This window comes from Aplidium turbinatum, chromosome 1 (genome assembly GCF_918807975.1).
Source record: "Aplidium turbinatum chromosome 1, kaAplTurb1.1, whole genome shotgun sequence".
NCBI lineage: Eukaryota > Metazoa > Chordata > Ascidiacea > Aplousobranchia > Polyclinidae > Aplidium > Aplidium turbinatum.
In genome coordinates this window covers 41,721,943-41,749,372 of record NC_137472.1, presented here as the reverse complement: position 1 = coordinate 41,749,372, position 27,430 = coordinate 41,721,943, and the positions used below count along the sequence as shown (strand labels likewise).

Here is a 27,430-nt window from a genome sequence, read left to right as displayed (position 1 = left end):
CTGTCATGCCGGAGGATAAAAAAATATTCACAGACAACCAGGGCCGGATTAAGACGAAACTGGGCCTGATGCTGCAGCGCAAAAACAGGCCTATTTTTTCTAGGCATTGGTACATATGCATTCGACACTCTGACTCCACCGTACACGCGTAATCAGACCGACCAAAGAGCCTTTATTGCTTTCGACGCAGTCAGCCAAATTTTAATGAACATTAACAATAATAACGACGTGTTATCGTAAAAACTCGAGAGTAACATCAGGCTATGTAACACCAACACAATTCAATACCAATATTGCCTGAAAAGCGGAGTTAATGAAGAAAAGGCTAATCCAGATCAACTTAACGTTGGCATATTGTCAATGCTGCGCTAGTGCTGCTTACTTATACTACTGTTTTTCGAGCCTTAGCAAGCGCGAAATCTTCGATCATGTCAGTGCAGTCAAGGCTGCTCAGCACCTCATGTTCAATGCTCATAAGCGCCAGCATGTTTAGCCTTTCCTCCCTCATCGAGGACCGCAGCTCTCCTTTGACTATTCCCAGTTTTGAGAAGCTCCGCTCGCCGGAGGCATTAGACACCATCAAGCACAGATAGATGCGCAAAGCAATCTCGACGTTTGGAAATGTTTGAGAAAGGTTCAACGACGACAAAAGCTTGTACATGGTAAGCTCTGCTGACTCGTTCACACTCACCGATTTCTGGGTGCGCATAAATACAGCAAACTGTATGAGCTCAGCCACCAGCGTGTCTTCCAAGTCATCTGGATACGAGGAAACGAGATTTTGAGCTTTATTCTCGATCTGCTTTATGCTCAATGACGTTAGCTCCGAAAGAAATCCGAATGTTGTAGATATATCCTCATACGCCTTCATTTGCTTTTCCAGTTCAGCTAACAATCTGTCGATCATGACCAGATATATATGGGTTTTGAATGTTTCCTTAGGGGTGAGGTTTTCTTCGTTTGCAGCTCCTTCATCAGGCATTCGCTTTCGCTTACGGCCTCGACGTTCTTCAGCCTTGTATTCGCCGTGAGGAACCTTTTCGATCGCCATCTGCTCATACACGTCAAATCTGTCCCGTGCAAATTGAATCGTGTCGACCAGTGATTCGAAAAAACTAAGACTTCTGAAACAAATAATTCTCAAAATGGAAATGAACCAAGTATCAGTAGGTGCAAATGTAAACTACGAAAAGGGCATATGCAGATAAGTTGAGTGTCACAGAGGGAAGTAAGAAACGAAAAGGGGAATTTGTCAGGCAATACAATAAAAATACTTGGAGCTTGGTTTTACAATAGTTCTGGGTAGTGAACAATCGTCACGGCCCTAATGTTTGGTGTGCTCCCAAATTCTGCCAAATGACGTTATGAAACCTTCTAAAGTTGTTCGTCACTTTCATTCAAAGCACAACAATCTTGAAGGCAAGCCACTTGAATATTTTGGACGAATATTCTCTGATATGAACGATTAAAAAAAGCAAATGAAAAGATGACGACTACCGAAAAATCCTTTCTTCATGAATCCTATCTAGTTTCTCTACGAATAGTTAAAACCAAAAAAAGCATACACGATTGGGGAAGAGTTAATAAAGCCGTGCATCTTATCTGCGGCTGAAGTAATGAAGGGCCCTGAAACAGCTCGAAAAGTGTTATAATTTTTCATCTTAAATAAGTAGTCTATGCCAAAATCTTGCTTTATCTTACGTGCCTAGGCGTAACACTGTGCCTAGGCGTGCGAAAGTCGGACTACAAATTTCATAATAAGAATTATTTGTGGGTTAATTAAGCAAAGGAAAACTGTTCAGCGTCCGGAAAATTCACGTCTGTTTTCGTCTGGGCCTATTTCAGGAATGGGCCTAATGCTGCAGCATCAATAGCATCCACCTTAATCCTGCACTGCAGACAACGACACCGTTGACAGAACATGTGCGTGAGTGGTTTCAAGCCAGTTCAGTTTGTTTTTAGTTTTGACCATTACAAAGAAAAACAACATGCATACCTTAGGTGCAGAAAAAGATAGAAGCGACGAAAAGCGAACGTTATAACGTGCTTGACATACCGAAACAGGTTAATCCGTTTCATGTGGTAGGCCTACGATCGCAACACCTTAGAAAAAATTTTAAATTTAGAAAAACGAAGAGAAAAAAGCGAATTTCTCAAAATTTATAGGAGTAAAAAACGAAAAATATAGGCTAGAGTTGATTAGCTTTGTTGCGTTATTCAAAGTGTTGATCATGAGAGAACTCCACAAGTAGACTATACGAAACTAACAGGTTTAAGCTTGAAAAGAAGCTTCTTCAGTCCAAAGATAAGCTTCTCACAATGCATTATTTTACAAACAGAACAATAACCAGAGTTAGATTCTCAACTAGTTGAAATTTATTTATCTAACCTAAACTAACTTATACAAATGATGAACAACTCAAAACCTTTTACCTTTAAGCTTGATCAAACAGTTGACTGTCCGGAACGACGTTCCGGAAGCTCAAATATTTTATGCTGTTATTATGCTTTGCCCTGGTTACTCAGTAAAAGTAGGCTATATCTATAATTTTTGATGAGTCGACCACGTTGAGCCGCGTATCCACTTTCATATTCATCTTCGTACCAGTCTTAACGGAAGCGAACCTATGAATGTATTTGTAGATCATATTGTGCTCGCTAGTCTTACGGCGAATGACATCTTTGATGAGCTGCCTAAAATCATATGGCATGTTGACAACATTTTTATCTTCTTGTTTGATTGGTGTTGTAGCAGGGATATCTAGAGAAGGGGATATGAAGGCTCGCAGCGATTAAGCTACCTTATTCTCATGACACTACCAGGGCGGTAGTTTATAGTGCTTTAACCATATCTGTCACTGGCGTAGACCTTATGGTCTCGCCCTCTGCTAATTCAGCAATTTCACATAGAAGCAGTGACGCTAGAAACCTGAGATTTCTTGACTTTTACTTTTTTTTCTTGCCCCAAATTTTAATCCCGAATATGTTGGTATCGGATAATTGTGAAGTTCACAATAAACCTTTTGTCACAGCCAGTTATGAAATGCAGGAAAATTTTGGGTTTATTCAATAGCTTGATTGACAGTTTACTATTAGCGTGCGGTTTTATTTTGTGCTTGTCAGTCAAACGCGACAGCGCTAAAATTCCGGGCAGCAAAATCCGTCTTTTCACATTGATTCAACGTCGATTTTGCTGTCTGGGTAGGGAGTCGGTCTCTGACGCAATATGAGTCATTCTTTGCTGGCAGACAATAATTAGGAAGGTAATTCATTATTTGCGCAAATTGCTTTGTAGTGCAAAAAGTGCATGGAATACTGTTTGCACAGAAACGGAAAAACGAAATTGATAAAATTCTGTGTTCAATACAAAAAGACTTTCAAAATGAAATGTCAACTGAAAAATTTGACCAAGAAATGGCGAAAATAGGTCTAAAACCTAGTCTTTATCACCTTTTCTACCTAAAATACACAATCACGAATATATTTTGCGAAATAAATTGATTGAAGTGATAGATAAGGCTTTTGACCAACGGCATACTTTTTCCCGGTGTTAGGCTATTTGATATAAGCCGACGGAGTAATTAGCAATAAGAGAGACGTAGACCTGATGGTCTCGGCCAGTAACTCTTGCTGCCAAAAGGAAGCAGTGACAGATACGGTTAAACATGTGGTTCTTTTTAAAATCGTAGAAAGTTTTGCAGTGCAGCTGGTGCAATGAGCTACAGAGGACAGTTAGCAAATGTTACGTAGAGCATATTTAAAAGAATACTTGTTTGGAAAGACAGTCGAAAAGTTACCAGTAAGCTGTTTTTCTTAACAAAGCTTTTGCAGTAGGTTAGACGTAGGCTAAAGCAAGTAGGCTATATGGGTAGTTGAATTAACAAGCAACCATGAGCATGCTGTGAATCAGTGGCGTAGCCAGGAAAAAAATTTGGGGGGGGCCAAATATTTGATGATCTAAAGAGAACAACAAAGTGTTTGATTTAAGCCATCGCCACTTGATGTGCAGTGGCGTATCCTGGTGGGTTGAGCAAGGGAAGCAATGAAAGTGGTGGGGGGTTAGAGCGTGCCGAAGGCACGCGTAATCTAGGGGGGTCCGGGGGCATGTGTTAGAAACGATTCCCCGCCCATTTAATATTATTGTTGTATCTCTGCTCCATTCTATTTTCATGCTTGAGTGACCCGGCCATGCATTAACAATTTTTGCTAGTTGATCTTTCTTTTTACGTTTTGGCATGGACTGGAGTGGTCATTGTTTTATAAATCTGGAGAACTGGAGATTTGGAGTGACTAGGGAATATGTAAGAATTCGGTAAGCAACTGTTTGTTTCGTTTTATTATTGTCGTTTTCAATACACCATTTCTTCTAATAAGTAAGGCCTGCACTTTATCCAGTCTAGGCAAAAAACGTTTTAGACATCATTTATAAAACATACCTTTGCTTGGTGCAAGGTTATGCCTGTCTAGTTAACTCTAGCTAGTTGTGTAATTTGTTTGTTATCCTAGGGTAGTCTTTTCAGGTCTGCCAAGGATTCATTTATGGTATGTGCCTTTGTCTAGCTCACTTTAGCTAGTTGTGTAATTTGTTTTGTTATCCTAGGGTAGTCTTTTCAGGTCTGCCAAGGATTAACTTTTTGGTTTGTGCCTTTGAGCCTGCCATGCTGTAAAGTTTCTTTGAACTTTGTAACTAGTTGTTTGTTATCCTAGGGTAGTCTTTTCAGGTCTGCCAAGGATTCATTTTTTGGTTTGTGCCTTTGAGCCTGCCATGCTGTAAAGTTTCTTTGAACTTTGTAACTAGTTGTTTGTTATCCTAGGGTAGTCTTTTCAGGTCTGCCAAGGATTCATTTTTTGGTTTGTGCCTTTGAGCCCGCCACGTTGTAAACTTGGTTTAAATTTTGTAAATAGATCTTCACTTTGGGCAGTCTTGTCAGGTCTGCCAAAGATTGAAGCTTCTAAGCCTGTACTCTGTCAGGCCATTGTTCTAGTCAGGTAGAACTGGTTACCGTTAAACCCTGTAATTTTAGTAGGTTGCTTACTGACATTCTCCGTAACATCGTGAAGGTCAATTGTCACCTCACCAAAGGTAAGTACCATACAGATTTTGTTTTTTGTAGCTTGTATATTGCTGTGTGTTAATTATGGCTCGTAAAAAGCCCAAGCAAACTCCAAGACGGAGTAAGCCAAATGGTTATGCTAGTGGCTCAACAGAGCAGCATGAGGCCGCCTCTAATATTAGTGGTCAACATGACAGTAGCGAAGAGCTGCCAGGTCTTGTTGTGTTAGAACAAGAGCTGGTTGAAATCGAGCTTGGCATAACTTCCATCGACATGGAGCTATGCTCAAGTGATGATTTCCTGAGCTCTTCTGAAGTTTTGGAGGTAAAGAAAAGATGCCTTGAACTTCAAAGGAAGCTCTCCCTTAAACGTTTAGATTTACTCAAATGCAAACCACAGCAATCAGGCTCAATAGAATCTAGGATGAACCGTATGGGGGAAAGCATTTATGGTTTGCTTGAAGCATGCTCTACCCTCATTCGAAGCTGTCGAGAGCAATCCAAGCGAGTGTCACATCAAACATCATCGGTAGTTATGGATGCAGGCAGTGACACAGGCAAAGCTGCTGAGTCTAGCAGTCACGTGACACCCCGTGAGAGTGGTGTAAAGATACCACCTGTAAAAGCAGAACAGGGTATCCTTCAGGGCAGCAGTAGTGCTAGTAATATTCTTAATCCTTACACATCTCCCTTTCGCACTGAAGCTAATAATAGTAGTGAATTTCCCATCGTCGTGCCTCAACCCCAGCTCAGTGCAGGGTTTCAAAATGTTCATGGTCCTCGGTTGTCGCTGGAGAAGTTTGACGGCAATGTGTTAAAGTTCTTTAACTTTAAAAGGCGTTTTGAACGATACATTGAGTCAAACTATCTAAGCTTTGAAGATCGCATCGCCTTTTTGGAGGACAATTGTGTAGGCCAGGCCTTGGAAGTAATTTCTGGCCTGAGTTGCTTGCAAAATAGTGAAAGAGCATATGGAATGGCATGGGATAGATTGAGAAAAAGGTTTGGCAACCCTGGAAAACTCATGGCCAAAGTGAAGGAAGATTTGCTGCAAGGACCCCCTATTTCAGAGTGGGATGCGCCGGGCCTCACAAAGCTTTGCGACAAGATGTATAAGTGTGAAGTCAGTTTCGATGGCTGGGGTAAGTCCCATCTTTTAAACAGTGATGAGGTGCTTCAACGGCTGTTCCTGCGACTTCCTTATAAGTTAAAGGAGCAGTTTGTTAATGTTAATCACTTGGGATCGGACTGTGCCACGTTTGGCGATTTAAGAGTCTTGGTCGAGGATGCAGCCTCTCGAGCCGACAGCCAATATGGCCATCTTATGCAACCAGGCAAAGATGTTAAGAGAGCTCTACAACCAACGATGGCTCGATCTAATCCGCAAGGTGGCTACAAGCGTGCTTCGGTTTGCACAACCCAAGAGCAGATTTCCCAATCTGCTAACCATAAGCAAGAGTCCTGTTGTTTGTGTGCAGAGTCGCATGCCCTATGGAAGTGTGAGATGTTTAAACAAAAGCCTGTTGCAGAAAGAAGAACCCTGGTGCAAAAGCATAGACTGTGTTTTTGTTGCTTGAGAGCAGGCCACAGAGTGGTTGATTGCAGATTTAAGAAATCTTGTGCAACGTGTGGATCGAGGCATAATTCACTTCTGCATGTAAACCGTGTGGAAGAGGAAAGCCCCTCTGCTCTGAAGAAGGGCATCTCAGCAACAACGTCCGCAACTGTGCCAGCAACATCTGGGACAACAATTTTTAAGGTTTTGCCAGTTAAGGTATGGGCTGGGGACCCCTCCAACTATACCTATACTTATGCTTTTATCGATGAAGGTTCTAGCGTCAGTCTATGCTCCTCAAGCCTCGTATCTCGCTTAGGGGTTGCTGCGACAAAAAGCAATGTGGAGTTGCTGACCACCAATGCTGTCTCCTTTCATGACAAGAAAATTGATTTTTTGGCTGTGCAGGGAATGGAAGAGCAGGCTGTGTTTTCCGTTGCAGATGCTCTGGTGATGGACCAGATTGTGGATGTCAGCCACAGTATTCCCACCGAAGCACTTAGTAGTGCATATAGTCATTTGGAGGACTTAAAGTTCCCTGAACTAAAAGATAGGAAGGTTGAGTTGTTATTGGGTAGCGATCTTCACCAGGCTTATCTTTTGCAGGAAGTTCGTACTGGCGCACCAGGAGAACCATGTGGACTGCACACTCTTCTGGGTTGGACCATTTATGGGAAAGATGGTGGCGATAGGCAGCTCAACTCACCAGTAATGGTAAACTTTCTTAGCGTAAAGGAGTCTTGCGATGGTATGTTAAATGTATTGTTGCAGGATTTTAATGACATCGATGAGCCACAGGTACCCTGTCCTTCAATCGAGGATAAACGTGCGCTGCAGATCATGCAGGACACGGTGAAGAAGGTGGATGGACACTATTCTGTAGGGCTGTTGTGGAAGGATGAGGACCCAGACCTGTGCAATAATCGCTCTATGGCACTCAAGCGCTTAGAGGGAATGAAGCGGCGATTTATTGCTGACCCGGAGTTATTCAATAAGTATCGTGGTAAAATGCAGGAATATGTTAAATGTGGCTATGCTGTGCCACTTGAAACTGGTGTGGTAGACACACCAGGGAAGACGTGCTATGTGCCCCATCACTGCACGACCAATGCGGCCAAGTTTAGAGTCGTTTTCGACTGCAGCGCGAAGTTTAAAGGCGTGTCATTAAATGACAAGCTGCTTCATGGCCCAGATCTCACCAATAACCTTGTAGGAACATTGTTTCGCTTCAGGCAACATCCGATCGCTGTTGTGGGCGATATTAAGGCCATGTTTTCCCAAGTACGTGTAGACGAAGGAGACAGGGATGCCTTTCGATTCTTATGGTATCCGGACGATGATCTCAAGCGGGAACCTGTCGACTACCGTATGCAAACACATGTGTTTGGAGCAAAGTCGTCGCCATGCTGTGCTGCCTTCGCACTTCGGATGACTGCCAAAGACAATGAAGCAGGTGCTGATCAAAACACTGTTAACACAGTTTTAAAAAATGTTTATGTTGACGATATTTGTCATTCATGTGAATCGCCGGATCAGGCTATCGAACTAATACAACAACTGCGTGAACTATTACAAAGTGGCGGCTTCCATTTAACTAAATTCCTGTCTAACAGTGCAGAGGTCTTGAGTTCTGTGTTGCAGGAAGACTTGGCGTCGAAGGTCGATTTGCCTCAGTGCCAGCTTCCAACGCAGAAAACCCTTGGTGTTGTGTGGAATGCTGCGAGCGATTGCATGGAGGTGAGGGTGAGTATCCAACAAAAGCCTAACACCCGGAGAGGCGTTCTCTCCATGATTTCGCAAACATACGACCCACTAGGTCTAATACAACCCTTCATTTTACCTGCTAGGCAACTCCTGCAGCAGGCATGTGACGCTCAACTTGATTGGGATGAACCCCTTAATGGCCTTGGGCCAGTAAACATTAATTGGGAAGCTTGGTTAAAGGCCCTTCCAGAGCTTGAATGTGTTTCCATCGCTAGAAGCCTGACTCTTTTTGGTAAATGTGCTATCCGCTTTGAATTGCATGGTTTTTGTGATGCCAGTACCAGTGGCTATGGGGTCGTGTTTTATGTTAAAGTGTTTTATGATGATTCTGTAGTAATTTGTAATTTTCTATTTGGCAAGGCTCGAGTGGCTCCATTAAAGCCTGTTAGCGTACCTCGCCTGGAGCTCACTGCTGCTGTGCTCGCTGCCAAAGTCTGCAATTTTATCCTGACGGAGTGTGATTTTAAATTCAATTGTGTTGTCTTATGGACAGACTCAACTGTTGTGCTGCGTTACATTAATAATACTTCGACTCGTTTCCACACCTTTGTGGCTAATAGGCTGAGCACTATTCACATGCTTACCAGTGTCAATCAATGGCATTATGTACCGACTACCTTAAACCCCGCTGACCTCGCGTCTCGGGGAGTTTGGCCTGATAAAGTTAATACCGCTAAGCTTTGGTTTAATGGTCCTAAGTTTTTGCATGATGTCACGAGCAATTGGCCAAACCAGCCCGACTTTGTTGGCGGAATTTCGTCAGACGATCCAGAGGTTAAAAACATTGAACGTTGCTCAGCTCAGCAACACACGATTACGGACTCAGACTCTCTATGTCGGTTGTTTACCCGCTACTCGCATTTCCACGATCTGCAAAGAACGGTTGCATGGTTGCTTCGCTTCAAATTGTACCTGAAAAGGAAATGCCGAGATGACTCCTTGACTGTTAAGACAGATTCGCTCAGTGTCGAGGAGATGGACGAAGCTGAACTTGCCATTGTCACAGCCGCCCAGCATCAAGCATACCCGACGGTGTTCGCAGTTCTCCATAACCACCCAGGATTTGACGCCCCGGTGGAACTCGTGTCCGACTTGCAGTTGAAGAAGCATGTGGCTTTGAAGGAGCTACAGTCCCTAAACCCCTATGTTGTTAACGGAACGTTACGAGTTGGTGGGCGATTGCAACAATCTTCTCTGTCAAGCGGAAGAAGGCATCCGATCATTCTCCCACATCAGCACCCAATCACCGATCTAGTGATCATGAGGTATCACGAACGAGAAGGACACATGGGATGCTCACAAGTCCTTACCGCCATTGCTTCCCGTTATTGGATTGTCAAAGGGCGATCAGCTGTCAAAAGGGTCTTGCATTCCTGTATGAACTGTCGTTTTTGGAAAGCTACCGCCGGAAAACAGCAGATGGGCAACTTACCTGCTCCACGCGTAAACAAATCCATTCCTTTTCAAGCTGCTGGCACTGACCTTCTTGGTCCATTGATGGTAAAGAGCGGCCGCAGCAGTGTTAAGCGATATGTTTGTATTTTTAATTGTTTGGCGACCCGTGCTGTGCACTTTGAGGTCGTGCAATCCCTGGAGGCAAGTGCATTCCTTCAAGCCTACCGAAGATTCTGCAGCCGTAGAAACGTTTGTCCTACTGATCTGTACAGTGACAACGGAGGAAACTTTGTTGCTGCAGACCGCGAACTTCGGCAAGGACTCAAGAACCTCCATCAAAAGAAAGTCACCGATGCCTTACTTCGGCATGAAACGAACTGGCACTTCAACCCTCCGCGTGCTTCACATCAAGGCGGCTTCTACGAAACATTTTTTCGTTTATTAAGAAAATTGATGCGGTCGCTGGTAGGAAACGCTACGTTGGATGAGTTCGACCTTCTAACGCTGGTAGCAGAGATTGAAAGAATTTTAAACGATCGTCCCATCACTTCGCTCCCATCGTCACCAGATGATCTGCAAGCCCTGACTCCAAGTATGATACTCACCGGATCAGCTTGTGACACCCTACCGCCAGATGTTTTTATGAAGGCTGACGGTTATCGACGCTCTTGGAGAAAGACCCAATACCTCACAAACAAGTTTTGGGAACAATGGCTGTTGCAATATCTCCCTCTGTTGCAGCCCCGACAAAAGTGGTTTGGCACATCTCCAAGCTTGAAACCAGGCGATTTGGTACTGGTAACGGACGAGGCAACTAAACGTGGGCACTGGCCCAAGGCTATTGTAAAGGAAGTTATGCCGGACACTAATAAACTTGTCAGACGCGTGCGAGTAAAGGTTGCTGACGGTACAGAGTTTGTTCGCGACATCAGAAAGATCTGCCTGCTAGAGGGCAGTATGGACTTTTAAAATGACAATTTGTTTTCTAGGCTGGCTGGTTGGCACGATTGCACAACTGACATTGCTCATGCTGCTTAGGTTTCATATTTGAATTGTATTGCGTGTTTGTGTTTATTTTACTATTATTATTCTTGTGCTCCTCACTACCGCAGCTAGCGCGGCGTCGTCGATGCATTTGCATCCAGCAGTTCTGCCATAACTGTGTTATTGACTCCCATTAATAGTGTTGTTTCTATTTGCATCCTGCAGTTATTTACACTGTAGCAGTCTAGCTCTGTTTTTGGTCTGACTATTTCACACACCTGTCTCACTACTAATGCTTTTGCTATGTGCGATATTATTTTTCGTGTTTTGTCAATTCATTGCTTAATTATCACGACTCGACTTAACAGTCGCGTGTTTTTTCTGGTAGCCTACTTTTGCTCTGACGTTAATGTCACTTGCGCTGGTCATAGCATTGTGCAGTATTAGGTTGTATGTGTGCTTTTGTTTATGCCATATCCCCACTTCTGCCACTGGTACCATGTATGCTATCATTTGTTTTTCGTGTATCCGTTTATGCTGACTTCCAGTTGTCGGTAGACTTATGTTTTTGTGCTTAATTTTAGCAATCGCTAAGCATGTTGGTCAAAAGGGTTTTTTAACTCCTCTTGGGCGTGTCTTCGATGTCCTTCTGTAGGCTACTGTTATGCATGTTCTATTAAGTTTGTGTGTAATGCAAGCCAGCCTTTGTGTTGCAATTGTGATCCTTGCTAACCGCGAATATTTTTGATTCTGGTCGATATTTGCATAATTCATGTTCATTGTCGTTTATTTGGCCACCTTGTGGCAATTAGTTGGTTTGTATTTTGCTTCGTTGTAATCGTTTTACAGTGGTAAAACCCTCATTTGTTAAACTCTGGTTTTGGGGGTGGGTATGTTAGAAACGATTCCCCGCCCATTTAATATTATTGTTGTATCTCTGCTCCATTCTATTTTCATGCTTGAGTGACCCGGCCATGCATTAACAATTTTTGCTAGTTGATCTTTCTTTTTACGTTTTGGCATGGACTGGAGTGGTCATTGTTTTATAAATCTGGAGAACTGGAGATTTGGAGTGACTAGGGAATATGTAAGAATTCGGTAAGCAACTGTTTGTTTCGTTTTATTATTGTCGTTTTCAATACACCATTTCTTCTAATAAGTAAGGCCTGCACTTTATCCAGTCTAGGCAAAAAACGTTTTAGACAGCATGCTCCCCCGGAAATTTTTTGAAAAATTACACTCAAATAATGGATTATAGCGCTTTCTAGAAACACTTTTAGGGTAATATTTGTATGAAATTTATTAGCAGATAAACAGCTATTAACTTATTAAAGGTAGTTCTTACACACGAACGGGCAAACACTGCGGCTAAAATTAGAGAACACCAAAAACTCAGCTACACAAAAACTCACTAACTACACAAAAACCCAACAGAGTAAGCCTTTCTGAAATTGCTTTCACAAATTAGTTCAAAGAAACGTAAATCGCGTAAATTTTGCGCGATTTACGATTTGTAAAATTTATTGGTGTCTTTCTGTGTGTCTAAAACAAGTCCTGGGGGGTGTTAATAGCCAGATGTCTTGGAAAACGTTATAAATTTCTACAAATTTTATTATATTTTCAACAAAGGGCTCAAGTTCAGAATACAAACTTGGAAAATTTAGGGGGGGGGGCCATGGCCCCTTTCGCCCCCCCCTGGCTACGCCTATGCTGTGAATACCCAGGTCTGATGCTAATAGCGCAATGCAAGTTATCATAACAAGATTTATTAAACTATTATCGGTGTCAATTGTCATTTTACAATAAACACAGATTATTTACGATAAACAAAAGCCCTTCTATTGTCAGACGCAATAAAAGCCTTCGTATCCCCTTCTTTAGATATCCCTGGTGTTGTAGCTTGTAGGCCTATGTAATGGCACGGCTGTGAAGTTAGGTCACCAAAATGGTGTGGCAAAATTGCTTCGTGATGAATTTTCAGATATTGTGGTGTGGCATTGTGCAAACCATAGATTGGAACTGTAGGTTGGTGATGTTGTAAAATCAGTCAGTAATGTGAAACGATTTCGATCTTTCATGGACAAGCTCTCTAGCCTTTACCACGTTTCTCCTAAAAATAGCAGGGAATTGGGTGAATGTGCAGCGGTTGTTAAAGAGCAGTTGTTGAAAATCGGAAGGGTAGCCTACTGGACACACGTTGGGTAGCCTCGAGTTTCCGCACAGGTAATGCCGTCTGGAATTTCCCAGCACTTGTCGAAAATAATTTTTTTTGAAATACTAATCCTACTATGCAGTATGCACATATCAACTTTTTCCCAAAAATGATTCAATATTGGCAAAAATGGGCTGCCTAAGTTTTATAATTTTTTGCTACGCCTCTAAAGTGATGCCAGGAGCAGGAGAGCACATGTGAAACACGATTTTTTTATTGAGCATGCTTGTATTGTAGTTAACAATAACACAAACAATTAGGCTAACACTCAAAAATAAATTATGAAATGCTATATCTGGATTACATTCAGGCCTCGAAACAAATTTTTCCAGCGGCCAAACGTGTCCGACTGAAGCAAGCTGTTCGGCGGCCAAGCACATGGCGGCCATCGGAACTTAGACACGCATCAATGAATTATATTGTGATGTCCCTTGCATCCTGCTTATCGTCAGACATCAGCTGCTTAGTCAATTAATAATGTTAACAATTCAAGGATAGGCAGTGTGTATTGTGATTTATCGGGTGCTTTGATTGCTTTCTAATCCTTTGTGATTATAAGTGGCAAAGTACTTTATTCACAAGAAATCACAAGGCCGCTTGCGTAAACTTTTCTCGGAACTTCATGGCGGACAAATGCGGTCGACGGAAAGGCGAGACCCGGCGGACAAAATTTCGGATTTTGTATCTTACAGGGTTGTCACTTGTCAGACAGCTTTTGAGAAAAAGAGCCAAACAATGTCGAAAAAAGGGCCAAACTGAGTAAAAAAGAGCCAAATTGTTCAATAATGTTAATAACGTTGCTAATAAAACATAATAACGTTAACAACTTCAATAACATAACAACAACACAATCTACAAGAACAATTCCAAATCTTCCACTTCTACAGTGTTTCCACTCGAATCTTTGACATTGGCATAAACATTGTCAGCTAAACCATAGCAAACACTGTCTAAAAATTCGTAATAACACTTTTCAGTTAGGGTTGAATGGATAGTTGTAAAAGCTTGATATCCGGATAACGGATATATACGGACATTTGGCAATTTTATTACCCTGTTAACCGGATATTGGAAGGAACACTGAAAGCTACCCTGTCGCAGCATATCTAGTCTTTTAACCACTAAAATACACATGTTATCTTACGGAATGGCCCATTTCGGTGAGTCCGATCCCTTAACGGGGGATTTCTTCAAATTTTTTTTAAAATTATCGGGTACCGTAGCCTAATTATCATTGCTGTTTTAGGGTTAGGGGTTAAGGTTAGGGGTTAAAGGTTAGGAACTCACCGAATCGGACTCACCGAATAGTAGCAGACCCTTATCTTACAAGCAACTCAGTTACAAGTTAATGGTTCAACTCTGTTTCATTTTTACACTATAAAACGAAAACTATCGAATGCTTATTTTTTTTGTAACGCATTTCGAATAAAGCACAACGCATCAATAGTTGAATCGTTTCGACGAGACCGGAGTTTTGTAGCAAAAACCCGCATGCACTGAATGCTCTTTCTGCTTCTACAGAAGTGGGCTGAATGGTAAGCAGCGCTTCATAAACAATTTGAAGATTGGCCGGCCGTTTCGCTGTTGCTTCATAGACTTCACATTCTTTTCGGATTGTCCTTAACTGCTAAGTTCTATGGTATTGGATTTGGAAGGTGGAGTTGCAGTGGCAGCAACAGATGCTGACATGATGGCTTACTCTAGTTGTTCCTTCAAAGATGTAGGCCCTCTTTCTACCCTTGCAGAAGTAGTTGATACCAAGTTGCTTTCATCTTCTACTCTAGGTTCAGGATCTCTTGCAACCTCTCCAAGTAACCTTTGCAACAGGGTTGCTGCGAGAGCGTATACCTTGCTTCTTTTTCCGAATTCACCAAACATGTCAAGTTTATCATCCATCAAAAATCTGGGATCATGCAGGATTTCAAAATTGCAAAAGAGGCGTAAAACACTCAACACACAGTAATATTTTTACTTTTTTATTGCACGGTTAATCGACATAAAACTATCCGGATATCAGATACAGTAGGTGAAAATGCCTTGGTTAGCCGGTTAACCGATATCCGGATATTTCAACCCTATTTTCAGTCTCAATTTCCGAATGACATTTATTTAAATAGCTAGTTTGATAGTATGTGCCAACTGCTTCCAAAAAGAGCCAAATATTGAAAACAAAGGGCCAAGGGGCCAAACAAGTTTTTTGGGGCCGACTACCTCTAAAAAGGGCCAAATTTCACAAATTTGGCCGCAAAAGGGCCAATCTGGCAAGCCTGGGTTAAAACGCTTCACTTTCGAGGCCTAAGTCTTTGCTTTCCTATGCAAAAATGTGGACATTGTCATAAAAGGTAAAATGAGGTGAAGCATTTGAAATGTGAATTTATAGAAGAATGCTTAAAATTTCATGGTAGGTAATCACAAATGAAGATGTAACCAACTCTTTAAAATGCAAACCAATATGGAAATTCTTCAAACAATTAAAACAAGAAAATTGAAATATTTTGAATATATATGTAATTTGCAACAGCTCTATTTAAAAACAACTAGGCCTACTACAAGGAAAAATGGATGGAAAACGAAATAAGGGCAGACCACCAAGAACTTAGACTACTGGTAATGATATTAAAGACTGGTCAGGACTAGGATACAAAACTGCAATAGAAAAGTCTCACAACAGAGAAACTTGATGTTTCATTGCTCCCAACTGGCTAACCCTCAACGAGTGGAACTGAATGATGATGATGTTTCATGATCCAGAATAACTGCAAGTCCGGTCTGTCAGAGAAGAAAGGTTGGGGACCGCTGTTCTATTTGAGAAAAACATCAGATATATATAGGCTAATGGTAATGGACCTAATGGCGTTTTTTTGTTTTACATTTCACATAACAACAACTTCCCAGAGTGGGTCATTTCATTACATTTCAGACAAAATTAAGATTTTTTGGAACCATGCAATTTTTTTATTGGCTTATTTTATTCCTCTCATTATGCTGAGAAAAATGATACCAATTTTATGAAAATTGGGTCAGCGGTTTTTGAGATATCACGTCATTTATATGCTGTCACTAGGTATCCTCACGAACAGAAGAGCAACACGTTTATGACCATAACTCTAGACCCACTGGTCCAATCTTAAAAATTTTTGTGTCTAACCCCATGTTTTCACTGGTGGGCTTTCCAATAACATTGTGTAAAATGAGCTACAGGCAGTACGGTAGTTTTCATGATAGATTAGTTTTGACTACATTTTATCCGCGGCAGATATGACAATGATCTGTATTTTTTTTGAATTTTTTTTTATGAATTGAAAGTGGAAGGTTTGATGTGTGTTGTATATCATTTTCAACTAGTTATTCTTTAATTAAGAGCATTTTGTAACTCATTAGGCTCAAACCTGATCAGTATTGTATTCCAAGGTTGGCATTATTGTTTACAGATAAATACTGCTGTGTAACATTCACTTAGCCGAAATAGATTAATTTTGAGTAACTTAACTGCAATTGCACACTTGTAGTTAACATTCTTTAAATATATATATATACACAGAGCAACTTTAAACTTCTGAGCATAGAATATTCTGTATTCTAAGCATCGATTGTTTAACTGTTTTCAATTACATCATCATTTTTAAACTCGCTTATGGGCACAACCAATGCTGTCAAGCATACATATTACACCCAGGTTTAATAGGCTGAATCGAAAATGTGAGAAAATATGCATAACATGCATTTCAGCGCTTTGAACAGTTCCTTCAAACATATTAACAACATGCGTTGCAAATTCTAATACTTTTTATCCGCATTGTCAAAGAATCTCTAACTAGAACGTACAGGAGAGTTTCGGTTGTTGTTCATGAAAGTTCATTAGAGCTAGTTAATTTCTTTCGCAATGGAATCTGGGATCATATATGTAAGACGTACGTCGTATGTCCTGTTGATGTAGTTGGTGCATTTAATGTCATGAGTATGTATAGATGAAATGTCTATAAGACATTGTCTTCATGACGAGGCCAAATGAAAGATGGAGATGGTCCACGAGGATGCATAAAGTTAACAGTAATGTCATTATGTTCTCGATCAACATGGTCAATCATACCAAACCTTTTTTTTGCTTTTGAAAAGAACTGATGTGTTCCAGCAACTTGAACATCACCAGGAAGACGCTTGAAACTGACTGACCCGATTCCCTCAGTCAGAGCAAACAAAATGATACCCTCTGGTATCGGGGACTGTGCAACCCTTTGAAAATCTCTGAAGATACGTTCTTTGACAGTCCACTTCATCAGCTTTTATGAATGTAAATCTGATGCCCTTGAGCTTTGATGTTTTCCTTGCAATATTCGTATGCATCTGAAGCATTTAAAATTTGCTGGCCCCTTGGTCGACTTAAGCTTTCATTGGCCAACTTTCGCTTAACTGTTCCCCCAATACCATCGCAAGGTGACTTTTCTTGGCTTGTCGCAAAAAATGACCAGGCTGCTCAGAGACCAAAATTGTTGAAATGATAAGAAAGGTTAAAAAAATATTTGTAAATTTTATATTAAGCGCCACAGCCATCCGAAAAATATTCAATAATCATATATTCTATTTTTACTAAAAACTTGAAATACATGAATTTTTTGCTGCTGTAAAAGTCGAAGTTGATGTAGTAACTATCTAAAAATGGCATATAACCCACATGTAACCTTCCTTTTTCTAATAATGTTTTTTTTTTCAAAAAAAAACCTCAGATCATTGTTATTTTGGTCGCGGATTAAAGTCGAAGTTGCGGATTAAAAGTCGAAGTTGATGTAGTAACTATCTAAAAATGGCATATAACCCACATGTAACCTTCCTTTTTCTAATAATGTTTTTTTTTTTCAAAAAAAACCTCAGATCATTGTTATTTTGGTAGCGGATTAAAGGTAGTCAAAACTAGTCTATCATGAAAACTACTGACTGTAGCTCATTTTATACAATGTTATTGGAAAGCCCACCAGTGAAAACATGGGGTTAGACACATAAATTTTTAAGATTGGACCAGTGGGTCTGGAGTTATGGTCATAAACGTGTTATGATACTCTTATGTTCGTGAGGACACCTAGTAACAACATATAAATGACGTGATATCTCGAAAACCGCTGAACCAATTTTCATAAAATTGGTGTCATTTTTCTCAGCATAATGAGAAGAATACAATAAGCTAATAAAAAAATTGCATGGTTCCAATGCCCGATCGAATTATAATGAAATGACCCGAGTATGAAAGTTGATGTATTTTTCTTTGTTTAATTACGAAAAAAATATTGTTACTTCTGCGTGTCCATTTTTCCATAGACATTTAATTTTCCAAAATGGATAGATTGCCTATCTTTTCCCCTGTTAGTGCAAGAGTGCTAATCCCTAGTAGGCCTACCTCACCTTGCGTAAAAGTTTAACTGAGATTGGAACCACAGAACTTGAACCAATTATCAAACCTAAAGCCATTTACATAATAGCGGCCGACTACCTTGCTTAAGGCATTGTGTGTATGAATGACGCATTTCTAAGTTAGCTCTTATCATCTTATGTTTGCAGAAACTCCTGTCTACTTAGCTACTTAGGTGCTGTTGTATTTATGTTGATTTTTTCAAGGGAAAACTGAAAAATGTTAGCAAAAAAAAATCCTCAATGTTTTCAAGGAAAAAGTATAAGAAGTTTATGAGAACTCCGATAAGCGACTTCGGTGCTGCTACATTTCCTTTTTGATCTTTTTAAGGGACAAAATAGGTGGCATTCGCTGCACGTAAAGCCTTTTTATGAGAAAATTTTTATTTTTATGATTCTTTTATTGCGCATGTGCACAGTCTTGTTTGCAGCATGGACAACTTGACCACATTACTGTGTTGATAGCTTTACTTTGAAGTCTAGAAAAATCGGGTCTGCTACTATTCGGTGAGTCCGACTCGGTGAGTCCGATTCGGTGAGTCTGATTCGGTGAGTTCCTAACCTCTAACCCCTAACCCCAACCCCCTAACCCTAAAACGGCAATGATAATTAGGCTGCGGTACCCAATAATTTAAAAAAAAAATTAAAAAAATCCCCCGTTAAGGGATCGGACTCACCGAATCGGACTCACCGAAACGGGCCATTCCCAGAAAAATCAGTGTGCGGTTGTAATGAAATATCCACTACGAAAATATTCCCCCTGATTGATAGTGGGTGGATTTTCTTAAAAGATGTTGTCTTGGGGAGACTGTTATCGATTAGCCCTCAAATATGCCGTAGCATAGATTTCAAAGACAAATGCTAGAAGTTCAAGTTTTGCTAGAAAAATGTCTCCTAGGATAAAATTTTTCCAAAAAATATTTCCTCAGAACATATTCTTTCGAAAATATTACCCTGATAGTCATCATCATTCTTGGGGGGTATTCGCTGTGTGGATAAGTCATGATACCACACACACCTTTTTTTTAGACTTGAAAAGAAATTTGTCTACGCTGGCTGCAAAGTCACCAACGAGATTGTGCACATGACTAAATGACTATATAATTATACATTTGCACAATAAAAAGTTAAAAACGCCATAACAATAAACATTTTTGCATGCAATACTTATGTCGCTGTAAGTATAGCCACCTCTTTGTTTAAAAGCTTACATCATTATAAGTTGGAAAAGGCAAGTTGAGGAGGAAAGCAGCAAGGTGGGCTTGACAAGAGAGAGAATGCGTTTAACAGATTGATGTGGAGGCAGGGTATGAAGGCGATTGGAGGTGACTCCGGCCACCCTCGGCGACGGAATATCACCGGATTAAAACTGTACTACTACTACATTATATTTTTCAGTTATCAATCGTACTTACTAGTTCAGAGAAAACTGAGCCATTCCCCCAAACTAGGCTACTTGTCAGTTCTCAAGTTGTAACACAGTTGAAAAGCTTGAACATGAACAACTGATCTTTATTATTATTGTAGATCTTTATTATTGAATATGGGCATTCTTGTCTAATACAAATAAATAGAAATTAATACAAATAACGAAAGCATCGAAAACAATTTTGTATCAAAAAATGTAGAGTGAGATCAAATGATTTTGGTTTGTTTGTTGAATAAATTGTTTGCCAAACATGAAATAATCTTTGAATGAGCTGCTTTAAATGTACCGTTAGACCGGTACATCAAGTTTGCTAAATAACATTTTTTTGGCACTGACGTTGTGATATATGGTAACTATAGCCATTGTGTATTGTTATATTTTCAATATATTTCTTGTCCTGGGCATGACGTTAAAAACTGCAACCGGTGGGAAAGGCTCCAGTGTGGGAACTCCGGAGTTATGGGGAATATGGAGTTACCCCTTAGTTTTCCATTACTCCCAGGTCTGCTCTGGCCCGTAGCAGTAGCACCTGTCAGGGCCCCAGCTATGGGTCAAATAACACCACTCCGGCTTGTCACCTTATTCAAACCTGGATGTGTGGCAGACTGTGCGGAAGAAGCTCATCACTGGACATAGCTCAACGGACAGGAAGGCACCATCCAGTATCACAGTTGCAGGACGTGCCCAAGAGCATGACGTGACACGTAGACGTTATGGTCATCCTGCTGCATCTCATGCTTCACCCAATCGTCTTGACCATGTCTTGCCATTGGACCCTGAAACCTGAGACAAGAGAGTGAGGTTGGAGTCCCGCGCAGCCCTTCCTCACTTTAAACAAAATCACGCGCAAGTCATGATCCTGGCCATCTTCGGAAACGAAGGGCGAACATCATCATCATTTTCAATAGCAGTTTTCATCCTTAAAACAACATGTATTTTTGTAATGTTTTTTATCATTGATTAATGTTCTAAGAAATATTTCATTCTCATGTTTTATAGGCATTAGTCAAGCACTCACATTTCTAAAATGAATAAAGAAAAATTAGCAAAGCTTCAAGAGCATGTTCGAATTGGAGGAAAGGTATGTTTTCCAAGTGTCGTTATTTATTTTATTTTTGTTTGCATCAGACTCAAGATGGTCTATAATATAGATCAAGAAATGAGGTATCTTCTGACAGGTGTCAAACCCACAACAATGCTTGATATGAACGACTTGGTTACATGTCTTGTAATGCAAAGAAATGTATTTTCACACGAGTCAGTTCAATCATATACAGCTAAAAATCGATTTTGATCAGCTAGCAGCTAGATCATCTTCAGTTAAGCTGAAAGCAAACAGCACAAAAATCAAATAATGAAAGTGCGAAGGAATGAAAAAACGTTTTACTCTAGCAACGTCAAAGAATTGATGGAAAAACTAACCTGTTAGTTAGCTTAAAAACTAAATATGCATAACAATTTTTATGTAAAGCATTGATGTATAATTAGGTGTGCAGCAGCAATAATTACAAGCGGCAATAGCCAGTGAAAACAAACAACAGAAAAAACATGTTTTAATGTGTCTGAGTGTATCACATTGTGGTTCCACCATGGGTTCCACGTCTTTTAGGTGCAGACAGTTACAGGTAGGTTCCTGCCACATAGGAGCGTGCAGCCGTGCACTGTGGCGTGTTGTGACACTCGGTCATTTAGGTGCTATTCAGTGAGTCAAATTTCACTCATAATCATTAATGATTAAGCTAATGACATTGCCCTTTCGTGCTTTTCATATTTACACATCTAATAATTCAATGCGTAAATACAGTGATTTACGCAAAGAGCGTGAGAGTTTATATTTATGCATCAGATGGGTCTGCTACTATTCGGTGAGTCCGATTCGGTGAGTCTGATTCGGTGAGTTCCTAACCTCTAACCCCTAACCGTAAAACGGCAATGATAATTAGGCTACGGTACACAATAATTTAAAAAAAAAATTGAAAAAATCCCCCGTTAAGGGATCGGACTCACCGAAACGGGCCATTCCGGCATCAGATAGCCTCGGCTATCTTAAACTTTGGTCAGACTATAAAGTAACATTAGGCTACTTTTGATCAAAAGTGTCAAGTTTTATCAAATGCTCCCTCCTCCAGCAACAGAATCCTATGTACGCCACTGAATGTACTCTCTATATGCGTGGTTTGCTGAGTTGAGTAAGCCAATTTTGTCGTCTGCGCAAATGGGCAATTTTTAAATTCGTTTTTGATTTGAAAAGCATTTCAATGTCCCCCCCCTTCCCTTGAGAAAATCCTGCGTATGCCACTTGCTCCAGTATTACCACCATTCATCAAGCACCCAATGGAATAGACTTTACTTAGAATAGCAACTAAATGACTGGGCGCCACAGTGTACCGCATCTAAATATCCTGATGCCCCAGTAAGTGCACCTTTTTGATATGCACCTAATGGTTAACGTGCTCTGCACATTATGGTCCACTTCACTGGGTGGAACTAAACAATTGTATACTGTACTAGAAAATGTTTTCACAATTTTGTGCAACTTAGGGCTCTGCAAGAAGAAAACGAAAAGTTGTTCACAGGACTGCAACCACTGATGATAAGAAGTTGCAAGGAACTTTAAAAAAATTATCAGTGAATAACATCTCTGGCATTGAGGAGGTTAGTTGTACTTTTTTTCTTTTGGCAGTCTGAGGACTCATTTCCGGATATTTGAAGCTTAGCGTAAATTTAAGCGTTTTCTCATTAAGCATGTTAATTTAGCCCAACCATTTATAAAATCCTTCCAACTTTTGTCTATTTTTAAATGAAGATAAAAGAGATGTAAAATTTAATTTTTACCTTGTGAATGAAACTGGGATGGAAACGGTGAGTTGACGTAGAATGCAAGTCGTTTACTTCCCAATCACGTAAGTTTAGTTCGACTCCGGTTTTTGGTTGTTGAAAAACACAGTTCACTTTTACCTATTGTGTAATAAATTGGGTGGGCATAGTTACTGAAGGAAAGGCAGTCGAGAGAAAAGAGCTGGTCATCCTGCTCTTGTTAATGCTAAAATCTTTTTCCCGGCGTTTACATTCAACTTCAAGTGTGGGTTATCTTCATCTTGACGATGCAAAAAATGTATAATAAGGTTTTACAAGTTGAAGGTAAAATTACTTTTGTGCTTTTTATATCATTCAGGTAAATATGATTAAAGATGATGGAGACGTTATTCATTTCAATAATCCTAAAGTGCAAGCTGCTCCTTCATCAAATACCTTTGCAGTCACTGGGCATGCAGAGAATAAACGTATGTAACATAAACCTAACAAGAATACAAACTTGTTGCAATTTCCCAGGTTGAATGATCTTTTGCAGATGAATTATGTGATCTAACCACTAAGCTTTTCATACTTTTTGACCTGATTATGCAATTACCTGTTCTAAACAAATTATTATTGACAAATGTTTGGATATTATATTCTTCGTGCAATGAAACAAATTAACTTCTGCATGCAGATAATCGGATATATCTGCATGTTAATAAAATATCCTCAAATTTTTATCTTTAATCTTACTTTATTGCTTCCAGACTTAACCGAGCTTTTGCCGGGTATCCTTAATCAACTGGTAAGTGCGTTTTCTGAACACAGAAATCTAGTTTTTATAGCTTGTTGAAATTACCCAGTGTCTATTCTTAGTTCCAATACCCTTTGTTGGTCTATTGCAAAGCATCCTTGTGGTTTTTGTGTATAGTGGAATTAGAAGCTAATTTTGCTCCGGACCACTGTTTGATAACATTTAGTTTGCAGTTTAAGTACGAATGACACTGGTGAAAGTAGAATATTTCGGTCGCCGAGACCACTCGGCATGCGACAACTCAGCAAATGAGATTTACTTGCTCATTTCGGACATGCTTGGTCATCGCTTGCTATATTAAATTTGCTGACTTGTGACATGCCAAGTTTTGGCTTGTTCAATTTCACTATTTTCCAACTTCAGCCGCTTGCTAAAATGTTGTTAGCTCAATTGCCATTTGCTTAGTCCACAACTGCTGACTTGCACGAGACTCAGAATTTTTTGCCGACGATTCAATGACAATCGACAAGTCTATTGTTTTGTTTAGCTCTCTCAGTATTTTGTTTTAAAAACTATAATACTTTTTATTTGATCAAACGTTTTGTGATGCACACACTTAATTTTGACTTTGTTAAATTATACTTAAGTTTGTATTATGGTCCATGATATTGGAATTTTGGAAGTTAATCCGTTGACCCCAACACTGTTGACCCTAATTATCGTATTAGTAAACGCGGGTCAGTCTTATATGTAGCAGCGGTATTAAACAATCATGGTTGAAGGCCGATCTAATAAAAACTAAAACTTTTGATTCTATCGATAACACTCGTTTTTAGGGTTCTGAAAACATCAACAACTTAAAGAAGCTTGCCACGAGGTCTATGGGAATCCCCTCCACACAAGATATCCAACAGATTCCTGAAGAACCCGAAAGTGGCGACGATGATGTCCCAGGTGGGCGCTGGATTGCATTGGGTGACTTGCAAGCTATGTCGTGAGGGGCAATAATTTTAGTTTCCGTAGCAGCGGTGCACTCTTTTTAGCTGACGACCCAACGAAAAAGGGCTATAGTATACAACCTGCAAAAAAGTTGATCCAATGCGTGTCATTTCATTGCCGGCTAGCTGGGGAAGTTTCCAACGGGGTTGCCAACGTCGCTTGGCAACTGTTACTGACTGGGAGAACACTGTTTTGCGGTCATCGTCCTGTAGCATAGAAGGATGAACAAAATTTTTTAGTAATATTTATATGTTTTTTTTTTAAATATTATCTGGTAAGTAAAACTATGTTTGAAATCGCCTAAATTGTGTCGACGTACTAGAAATTGAAAACAAACTGCTAAGCTACACTTTTGGATATGGACAGCTTTGTCTGACGCAAATAAATAATAATAAGCAATTCAAAACATTGTTGAATATAGGTGAACAAACACGCTGAAAATGTAAGTTTAATTGGTACATGTTTCTCTTTATCATCGTGAGCTGTCAGAATGAGACAAACGATTCAAGTCAAGACAGGTGCATTCAATTATATTTTTCTTACAGATTTAACGGATAACTTCGATGAAGCATCTAAAGCCGAAGAAATTTGAATGGAAATTATGTGTTGTATAATCACATCTTCTCCCAGTCACCTTCAGTTTCACTATGGACACATCGCTTCACCTTGCTTTTCAAATGTTTTGTACTCGACTAGTTTGATTGATATTTTAAACTGTAGGCTACAATGTTACTGAATGCCTTGTCCATGTAAATGTTTTTGGTCGAAATTTTGACAATAATTTAAATCATGAACTAAAAATTTGACTCGTTTGCAGCTATTAAAAGGCCGGTTCTTCAATCTTTTGTCTGCGTGTGATTTCACCAACTTCTGTGATCAGTTGAATACTAACCAGTAACACTTAACCGGTCGATGATAATAATCTGATGAAATAATTCCCAAACTTTTTCTATTCGTGTACCATTCGAAACTTTCGTTTAGTGTTTGCGTACCGTACCACGTTCATTCAAACAATCTAAAAAAAAATACAATCAAGACAAGAACGTTTAGAGAACATTAAACGAAGATCAGCAGAGGGCTGAAAAGACAAATTAGAAACTAAATAACGACAAAGCACATCAAATATTTATAATCAATTGGATGCAATTTTTTCTCCACCAGTTGCTTAGTGCAAGGAGTAAGGTTTGGTTTTGAATCTTTATCCTCGGACTGACAAAGCCTTGATAGGTTACTCCTGGTAGTTTCGCATACGGTACTTGTAGAGGCTCTTGACGCAGGGCCAGCTACCGAGATTGACAGAGTGCAGTTTCCGCTTATTGTTGAAGTCTTGTTGCCGGGGAATTATTCCATCCATTAGGGGCAGTCCTCAGAATGCATTGCACAAGCGCACATCCCGAGAGTCGAACCAGCGCCGCTTGATCTTGAAGCATTATTCGCTCACGAAGTCACGCGCTAACCAACTGAGCTATCGGGGCAGACGTTAAAGCGCATTTAAAAATAGCACCGAATAACTTCGTTAATAGCGCATTTGAAAATCTCAGGTGCAACAAGATGGTTCCAGCTTTTGGATTTATAGTTATCGAAACCAAGAACCCTTGTTGCATCATAAACATCAGAGAATTCCCTCCCAGTATAAAAGTAATTATGACACGATAATACATTGCGTAGTCAAAAAGCTTTTGCAAATTCTATTATTTTATCTGAACGTCTCTCAAATTATGTGACTTACTGGCGTACCACAGTTCAAACCACTGATCTGCATGAACGGTCTTTATGTGTTTCGTCTAGAGTCTCTAGACTCTTCTCAAAAATGGTGAACATGCGACGCACCAATAATAGACTCAACGTTATATTCATTGGATGAATAATGTGCTTCTTTGGGCTCTTCTGGCGTGAGTTGATTGTAAGCTAGGCAAAATGGAATCTAAGATTTTCAGGTCTTTTGTTTGTAGCTGGGAAAAAACGCATCGCTTTTTCATTATTCTTTGCTGTGGAATGATTTTCACTTACAGAAAGGAAGCAAACTTCTCAGAAAGAATCCTGGCCTTGTACTCTTTAATGAGTTTAACAATTACTTGGTCTTCTTCCATATAACCGCCAGGGCTCGGCAGATAAAGTCTTCAAACGAGTTTTTTTAGAGGATACAATTTTTGAGTTTTGTGTCTGAATTAATATCAGGTAGGTAGCTGGGAGACTAAACATTTGAAAGATTGAATCAGTTCTACATTTCCCATTTTTTGTACATGTTTTTCCGACCTTTCTTGTAGATCCCTATTCTGTACTGATGTCTTCTGTGCCTAAGTCTTCAGCTTCTTTAAGGTAAACGTTACCACTTTTTCAGTCAGACGAAAGTCAGCATTCTCTTTGTAAAGATATTCGACTGTCATTTCAACAGCACTAAGAACTTTGCAAAGTTCTTTGATTTTTCACAATCGTCTTTGGAAAACTCAAAACGTCGCCCAAGCCTTATTATCGACACCATTAGGTATTTCTTTTCGTAGCTTGTAGAAACACCAAAGCATCTAGATTCTATTTCTCGAGTCTTGCAATCACGAAAGTTAGGTTTCTCTTTTTCAAAAGAGGCAATATTCAGAAAGTGTAAATTGTCATTGCGCGTCGCGGATTTTTTTTTACTACTTGTAGCCTTTTTAGAGGTTTATGCCGCAAATGCGCCCCGTTAGCTCAGTGGTTACGCGCCGGCTCAAGATCACGCGGCACTGGTTCGACTCTCGGGGTGTGCGCTTGAGCAACGCATTCAGGACTGCTCTCCGTTCAGCGGCACCTAAGGAATGGAACAATTCCCCGGCAACAAGACTTCAACAATCGGAAAAATTCGCTCTGTCAATCTCGGTAACCGGCCCTGTATCAAGACTCAAGAGCCTCTGCAAGTATGCGAAACTACCAGGAATAACCTATCAAGGATTTGTCAGTCCGAGGATAAAGATTCAAAAACCAAACCAAACATGGAAATGATTATTGTAAAATCAAACAACATAGCAACAAAATGTTGCGCTTTTGCGAAGATACCAAAAGCAAACACGTTGCTTCAGTCATGATCATCTGTCAGTCATGCAACTTTTTGAAAC

At 40.1% G+C, this 27,430-nt stretch overlaps 3 protein-coding genes across 3 annotated transcripts; 2 read left to right on the top strand and 1 right to left on the bottom strand.

Moving 5' to 3' along the window:
• Window positions 1-382: 382 nt before the first annotated feature.
• LOC145765905 (uncharacterized) lies at window positions 383-1,051 on the bottom strand. The gene has a single exon (XM_082577574.1). It carries the CDS (start codon window positions 1,049-1,051, stop codon window positions 383-385), a length of 669 nt encoding a protein of 222 aa, XP_082433700.1.
• Window positions 1,052-5,138: 4,087 nt separating this feature from the next.
• Window positions 5,139-10,736, top strand: LOC145765896 (uncharacterized). Its single transcript, XM_082577565.1, has 2 exons — window positions 5,139-8,604; window positions 8,866-10,736. Exons 1-2 carry the CDS (start codon window positions 5,139-5,141, stop codon window positions 10,734-10,736), a joined length of 5,337 nt encoding a protein of 1,778 aa, XP_082433691.1.
• Window positions 10,737-15,729: 4,993 nt separating this feature from the next.
• LOC145770453 (transcription factor BTF3 homolog 4-like) lies at window positions 15,730-25,184 on the top strand. Its single transcript, XM_082582109.1, has 7 exons — window positions 15,730-15,748; window positions 20,792-20,873; window positions 22,334-22,447; window positions 22,968-23,076; window positions 23,359-23,396; window positions 24,182-24,299; window positions 24,890-25,184. The coding sequence occupies exons 2-7, from the start codon at window positions 20,820-20,822 to the stop codon at window positions 24,934-24,936; spliced, it is 480 nt and encodes a 159-aa protein (XP_082438235.1). The 5' UTR covers window positions 15,730-15,748; window positions 20,792-20,819; the 3' UTR covers window positions 24,937-25,184.
• The last annotated feature ends 2,246 nt before the right edge of the window (window positions 25,185-27,430 follow it).

Coding starts and splice junctions, on each gene's coding strand:
- LOC145765905 (XM_082577574.1), bottom strand. CDS start 1,051: ATGGCGATCGAAAAGGTTCCTCACGGCGAATACAAGGCTGAAGAACGT.
- LOC145765896 (XM_082577565.1), top strand. CDS start 5,139: ATGGCTCGTAAAAAGCCCAAGCAAACTCCAAGACGGAGTAAGCCAAAT. Junction 8,605..8,865: donor TAGAAGCCTGACTCTTTTTG/GTAAATGTGCTA, acceptor TCTTATGGACAG/ACTCAACTGTTGTGCTGCGT.
- LOC145770453 (XM_082582109.1), top strand. CDS start 20,820: ATGAATAAAGAAAAATTAGCAAAGCTTCAAGAGCATGTTCGAATTGGA. Junction 20,874..22,333: donor ATGTTCGAATTGGAGGAAAG/GTATGTTTTCCA, acceptor TGTGCAACTTAG/GGCTCTGCAAGAAGAAAACG. Junction 23,397..24,181: donor CGGGTATCCTTAATCAACTG/GTAAGTGCGTTT, acceptor ACTCGTTTTTAG/GGTTCTGAAAACATCAACAA.